At 57.4% G+C, this 6,814-nt stretch overlaps 1 protein-coding gene across 1 annotated transcript; it reads left to right on the top strand.

The window, feature by feature from the left end:
• Nucleotides 1-230: 230 nt before the first annotated feature.
• FAM187B (family with sequence similarity 187 member B) lies at nt 231-3,565 on the top strand. The gene is made up of 2 exons (XM_077841674.1): nt 231-1,051; nt 3,226-3,565. Exons 1-2 carry the CDS (start codon nt 231-233, stop codon nt 3,563-3,565), a joined length of 1,161 nt encoding a protein of 386 aa, XP_077697800.1.
• The last annotated feature ends 3,249 nt before the right edge of the window (nt 3,566-6,814 follow it).

Genomic DNA, 6,814 nt, shown 5'->3' with positions numbered 1-6,814 from the left:
GATCGACCCGGAAAGCTGAGATCAGAACCCAGCCCTGCCCCCATTGCAGTCGGGGGTGACTCCAGATCGACCCCAGGGAGCTGAGAATCCAGCGTGCTCTCCCTGGGGCTCCCCAGCTGGCCCCTTCTGAGCTAGGGCAATTATGACCTCACTCTCTGACAGATGACATCACAATGAGGTCAGAAAGCCGTTGCCTCCTGCTCCAACCACTGGGCACACCCCAGCCAGCCATGTGCCCCCGAGCAGTGGCCCTCACCTTCCTCTTTGTCTTGATCTCTGCCATGGCCAATGGCGACCCATCCCAAGGCGTCTCCCTGCCAGAGCCCTGCCTCCCGGGCCGCCCATGCACCCTGGCCTTGATCTCAGACAACCCTGTGACCTTGAGGTGCCCAGGCCCCCCCCACCAGGGCCCAGTCTCTTGGCAGTATGCGGATCCCTCCCGGCCCGGGGAGCGGCCGGCCACCTTCATCCGCACTGGGCACCCCTTGGCGCTCATCCCCACTCGCGCCAAGCTGTGGCGGCTGCGTTTGAAAACCCGGCTGCTCCAGGGCGACCTGCGGATTCTGGATCCTGGCGTGGGGGACTCGGGCATCTACAGCTGTCGCCGCGGTGATGCCATGCTGGCCTACTACGAGGTGGATTTCCAGGACGCTGGGCGCCTCCACATCAGCCACGCCAGCCTGGGAGAGGCCACCCTGGCTAACACCACCGTGGATCTGGCTGGCGGGGCCCGGGGCCAGCTGTTCACCGCCTGGGCACGCTGGCAGCCCTGCGACCGCTGCGGAGGCCCCGGCGAGAGGAAGCGGGTGGGGTTCTGCTACGCCCGGTTGGCATCACGCCCCGAGGGGCCCCTGCCATGCGGGGTGGCCGGGCGAGGGCTGCCCCAGAGGGGGCCGGAGCTGCGGGTGGAGAGCTGTGAGGTGCCATGTGACAGGGCCTACAGCCCCAGCCGGGATGAACTGGGCAGGGCCCCTCTCCTTGTCGTCACCCGCTACCGAGCCCTGCCTCATGCCCGCGCCAGGCTGAGGTGCCCAACAGCCTCTATATACAGGTACAGGGAGCCGTTCCATGCTGGGGAGACCCAGGGGCCCATGCAGCCAGGTATCCCAACCCTCCACCCCTGGATCAGACCCATGGGCCCATCTACCCTGGTATCAGGCCCCCTCCCTGCTAGCCCAGATCAGAGCTATGGGCCCACCTAAGCTGGTGTCCCCACCCCAGATCAGATGCATGGGCAGCCCATCTAAAGCAATATTCCTCCCATCTCTAAAAATCTATCCCCTAGCCAGGAGCTCAGGTCTGTGGCAGAATCCAGCCCGAATGTATGGGGATAAATCCGGGCTCCTTGGTGGGGAGAAGCTGAAGGAGCCCCCCGGGAGCATTCGGGGGTAGGTTGGAAAGAGTCAGAAGGAACTTGGGCCCAGCCTGTTTGCACTGAGCTGGTTCCTGTGTGGGTGTTGGGAAGAGGAGCCAGGTTAATAAATTACCACCGCACTGAACTTTCACCGTGGTCGAAACTGAGCTGTGGGATCAGGAGACAGTGCCTGGAACAAAGGGGTCCCAGCCCAGCATTAGAGGGCAATGTGCCACAGGGGGCAGGGGAGGGGCACTCTCCCCTGGCAGTCAGGGCTGGCCCCAATGCCCCAGCATAGCCCTAGGGGGCGCTGTGCTGCAGGGAATGGGGTGGGGCGCTCTCCCCTCTTAATCAATGCTGGTGTCAATGCCATCCTTAGCAAAGTGTAACACCAAGTCCCTGCCCAGGTATGGTCTTTCAAAACCCCATCACACTTTAATACAAGAGATGCTGGCTATGAACCCAGGCGGCCTGGCTCCAAATGAGTCTAGCTCCTGCTCAGGGGATACAAATTCCACCTCTGGGGGCTTCTGACCCGTAGCTTTCACCATCCCCTAACTTCATCTCAGATCCCGACAGAAAATCACATCTTCTCGTTAATTCCTTCCCCGGGCGCTATTTTCTGGTAGCATCCAGTGGTGCCAGCTCTCGTGAGTTTATTGTGACTCACGATTTTCCTAAAGCCCTCAACCGCTGGAAACATGTTAGTTCTCGAGCCTCTCAGCTTTCACGGAAGAAGCATGACTAGTCCTCATGGCTCCAGAGAAACCCTTGGAAATGTGACTCCTCCCACCTCCAACATCAGAAGGCCAATTAAAACCAACCGGACACTGATCATTTCTTTACCCGTATGAGTTTTGGAAGCTGCTCTCGCAGGTTTTTAGCTAGCCTCAGACATTTTTTAAAGCCAATCTCACCATTTTTTAAACCAAACAGAGTTTTTGGAGCTGATCTCACGATTTTTAAGGCAGTCTCGCAATTTTTCGATGGAACGCCTCATTAAAAGTGAATGCCAGGTTGCCCTCTTGTGGCTGACGCATTGGAGAATAACCTACTACCGCTTCCAGCTAGCCATGCTTCTCCTGTAGCTCAAGCACTAGTGTCTAGGTTTCAAACCATGCACAAAATCCTGCATGAGGCCTGTTTTGGTGGCATCCCCCCTCCAGCCCTGCCCGGCTGTGTATGTTCATAACACATCGGTGCAGATGAGTTTAGCTCCTGGCTGCAGACGTCTACCACTGGCAAATCTGATCCCACTCTAGCCCCAGCCTGTGCTTAAGGCTCTGGTGGGGTTGGCATCAGCTGTTGTGGGGATTCTGGTAATTTCATCTTGTGGGCTAGGCACATCTCAGGTAGTTTCACTGGGAGACGCTGACGGCCATTTTTGCTGCCTGTTAATTCCATAGATAAGCGCAGGGAGGAGGGAGAGATTCCCACCATCCTTGTCCCGGCCACCCTGGACCAATTTAGCCCCCCTAGCCCAGCACCCCAGACACCCCCACCCCCCCAGGGTCTCCCTCTAAGGGAGATCAGGCTCCATGGATAGCCAGCCTTTGGCCTCTGGTGATGAGAGCAAGGGGGCTGGTTAGTGCCAGTTGAAATGGACAGAGACTGGCTGAACTCATTCCAGCCAGCACCCCTTAGAGGGGTCCCATTCTCCACCCCCTTGAGCCAGCCAGTTCCCTGCCCTGGGGCTGGATCGGAGCTGGTGCCCCCCAGCAGGGTAATGCTTTACTCTCAGCCCCCTGGCTCTAACCTCTGGACCCCATTCCCCTCCCAGAGCTGGGGAGAGAACCCAGGAGTCCTGGCACCCCGTGAGCATGTGCAAGGCCCACACCAGGCTCTGCTAACCTCTCTCTTTCTGCTCCCAGCCCCGTGTACTGGCAGGAAGGCCCCACCGCCCTGACCTGGCTGGACCTTCATCAGCGCAACGGCTCCATTGGCCTGGACAAGGCGACCGGTGGCGGGACCCTGCTGCTTTCCTCCTGGAACGGCACCGATGCCGGCTATTACCAGTGCTATGTGGGCGGGCAGCTGGTGGGCCAGTTCCTGGTCACCCCGCCTAGGGTGCTGGCCTCCGCCCCAGAGCTGACCCGTGCCTACTCGGCCATCGAGTCCCTGGTGGTGGGGCTGTCCATCTTCCTCCTCTTCCTCCTCTTCCTCAGCATCCTGCAATCCTGCCGCAGGAAGCCAGGAGCCATCATGGCCTGAGGGGGCTGTAGCCGACTGGGGAATAAACATATTGACCAGCAGCTTGGCTAGGTGTGCGCTAGGCAGCTAGGGGGAGCGGGGTGGGCGCTCTCCCCCAGCAGTCAGGGCTGTCTCCGATGCCTCAGAGTGATGCTAGGGGGCGCTGTGCTGCAGGGTGGGAGCTCTCCCCTGGCAATCAGGGCTGGTGGCCCCAATGCTCCAGCACAGCACTAGGGGGCACGGTGCTGCAGAGAGCAGGGTTGGGGGCTCCCTCCTGGAAGTCAGGACTGGCCCCGATGCCCCAGCGTGACGCTAGGGGGCCCTGTGCTGCAGGGGTTTGCCGCCCTGATTTTACTTGCATGCTAAAGCTAGGTGCCTACCCCAGTCAGCAGAGGGAGCTAAAAAGCCAGTGCTCAGATACAGATGCCCCAGCCACCTTTAAAGTGCCATCACGAGGTAGGCACCCCACCTGGCCAGTAGGGGTCACTGTTCCCATAGACTTACCAGCCTCTCCTTGCTCAGCATGATGGTGTGGGGTTGTTTGCAGTCAGCTCCCTGCCTCAGTTCCTCTCCATAGGCCAGTTATCAGCTGCGTAGCCCACTCTGCGCTGGATCAAAGCAATGGGCCCATCTACCCCGGTATCCCTCCTCGCCATGCTACCCCAGGGCAAGAGGTCCAGTTAGCCCAGGCCTTGGGTAAGGAGCAGAACTAGGTATAGAACCCAGGAGTCCTGGCTCCCAGCTGCCCTCCCCATGGCTCTATCCACTCAACCCCACTCTTCTCACAGATCTGGGGCTAAAGTCCAGGAGTCCTGACTCACCGCCTTCCCGGCTCCCACCACTAGACCCCACTCCCTTCCCAGAGCTTCGGACAGAACCCAGGAGTCCTGACTCCTCCCCTCCCCCCACTCTCTCCCATGTCCTGCTGCCTTGTGTTTACAAGGGGAGAAGGAGGAGAACGGCTGCAGGTATCCAGATGGGTCCGGCCAGCACACTCTGGGGTGAGTTAATTACCCGCCCCGCTGCCCGGAACAATTAGCCAATTCTCTGCTCCTAACTGCGAGGGGTCGGTGGCCGGTGATCCTGTTCCTTGCTGCCTTTGTCTGCACGATGAATCAGTCACACTGCTCCGCAGGATCGCCGTGACTCATGGGCGCTCACAAGCACGGCCTTTGTGTGCCCGTCCAGCGGGATGGGACGCTCCGTGACTGCCACCAGCTTTCTCACCCCGCGCCAGGGGCCAGCCAACCGAGGGGTCTTCAGATAGGGCCACTTCTCTGACTGCCTGAATCCAGCCCTGGGCAAGCCCCGGGAACGTGCATGCGTGAATCAAGAGCGGAGCTTTGCACTGGGCACCTGCAGGGCGTGGCACCTTAAACGTTTGGGAGATGTGTGCCAGGATGCAGCAGGGATGGGCTCTCCGGGGCCGCAGTTGGCTTAACCATGCTAGAGGTCAAACAAACCACGAAGGAAGGTTTCTGGGCCTCTGGCCTGGTGGCTGCCACACAAGAAATGGATGAAGTTCATCTCGAAATCCTTGGCTTCACGCTGGACCAGGCGTGGAGGTGGGTGGCTCTGAGGCTCAGGGGAATGCAGAGCAGATCTTAGGAGAGGGGACTGACTGAAAGAGGTTGGCTGGCTTAGCCCACCAGCTGTTTCGAGGGTAAACAGCAGAAAGGGGGAAGAGCTATTGAATTGACATCTAGAAATCAGATCGACCCGGGGCGAATTAGTGAGGTCAACCCCCAGTGTGGACGCAGCTAGGTCAGTGGTGAAATTCTTCCGTCCATCTAGCTACCACCTCTCCGAAAGGGGGGTTAATGACAGGGACTAGTACGCACACTATCCTGCTGGCTGCCACATAGCACTTGCCCTGGTCTCTGGCGCACACAGGCAGATTTAAACCGCAGGCAAGCAGAGGGTTAGCAGCTGGCATATGCTGCGCTAGGGCACGCTGGGTCGGGCACGTGTTGCATCAGTGCAGGCAGGCTGGGTTCAGCTTGCTGCCTGCCCAATGTGGCAGCAGGCGATTCGTGCCTCAGTTTCCACTTCAGCTCCGGGGCCAGCCGCAGATGTGTGTCAGCAAATTGCAATGTGATGAGACCGGCCCCCTCCCTGACTGTCTTTTTTTTTGTTCTGTGTTTGTACAGCGCCTAGTGCAACTGGCCCCTGGGCCATGAATGGAGGGCCTAGGCACTACCGTAATATACTTAATAAATTGCACTATTAATGTACAGCAGGGAGTTTTGGTCCCTGACTGGGGTGCCTACATGCTACCATAATACACCTAATAAATAGCACTAGTAATATACGATGCTGAGCTCCATGGGGTTTTGGTCCCTGACTGGGGCGCCTACATGCTACTGTAATGCACTAATAATGTACACCACCTAGCACAATGGAGCTGTGGGCCACGCCTAAGGCTGCTTACTGCTCCTGTAATGCACCTAATAAATGATAACGTACAGCTCCTAGCACAGTGGGGTTGTGGTGCTCTCAGGCGAGATGACAGTACAAATAATCACAACAACAGTGACATAATGGTCCTGCAGTGATCTCCTTCTAATGGGGCAGCTCCATCTCTGGAGTTCTCTGTATGATCCTCGGTGAACCTCTTCAGGGATGACTATTCCTTTCGATCCATCCAGGACACCACCTCGTCCTTCCACGAGCATCTTCTGCCACCGACGGCCCCTTTTGGACGTGGAGATTCAAAACAACAAAGCTCTTGAGCCGTTGAACACAAGTTGTCAACATCACAGCTCCAGATATACAAAGTAAACCCCCTGAAATCAAACGGTGATAATCTCGCAAGCTCCCGTTTTCTTACTTTGCCTGTTGGTAAATTTGGACTTTTGTCGGTGGGAATCATTTTTCGTCAGTCTGTGTGTAGCATCACCAACCCTCCAGGATTGCCCTGGAGCCTCCAGGAACAAAAGAGTAACCTTTAATGAAAGAGTATGTCGCGTGATGAAACTCCAGGAATACGTCCAACCAAAACTGGCAACCCCATTGCGTTTGTATGGTGAAATCGACATCTACCGATAAAAAGCTAATCCTCCCAAGCCTATATATATACATAGTGTAGCAACAGTGGCGAGTAAAATTGCCAAGGACGCTGTTCCTTCATGGAAATCTTCCTTCCAAAGGATGCTTGTCCTTGGCCAGCTGGGCACCTGGTTCAAACACCCTGCATGGGAGATCTCGGTTTTAGATCTGGCTATGCTGCCCCATTGGGTATAATCTAACACAACGATTCCTCGAATGCTT

Source organism: Eretmochelys imbricata, chromosome 24, assembly GCF_965152235.1.
Source record: "Eretmochelys imbricata isolate rEreImb1 chromosome 24, rEreImb1.hap1, whole genome shotgun sequence".
In the NCBI taxonomy this organism is placed as follows: domain Eukaryota; kingdom Metazoa; phylum Chordata; order Testudines; family Cheloniidae; genus Eretmochelys; species Eretmochelys imbricata.
Note: the sequence above shows the minus strand (reverse complement) of the source record. Positions and strands in the feature narration are given on the sequence as shown.

Excerpts from the sequence above, each read along its gene's own strand:
- FAM187B (XM_077841674.1), top strand. The coding sequence starts at position 231 with ATGTGCCCCCGAGCAGTGGCCCTCACCTTCCTCTTTGTCTTGATCTCT. Across the intron at positions 1,052-3,225 it reads CCAACAGCCTCTATATACAG|CCCCGTGTACTGGCAGGAAG; the intron begins GTACAGGGAGCC and ends TTCTGCTCCCAG.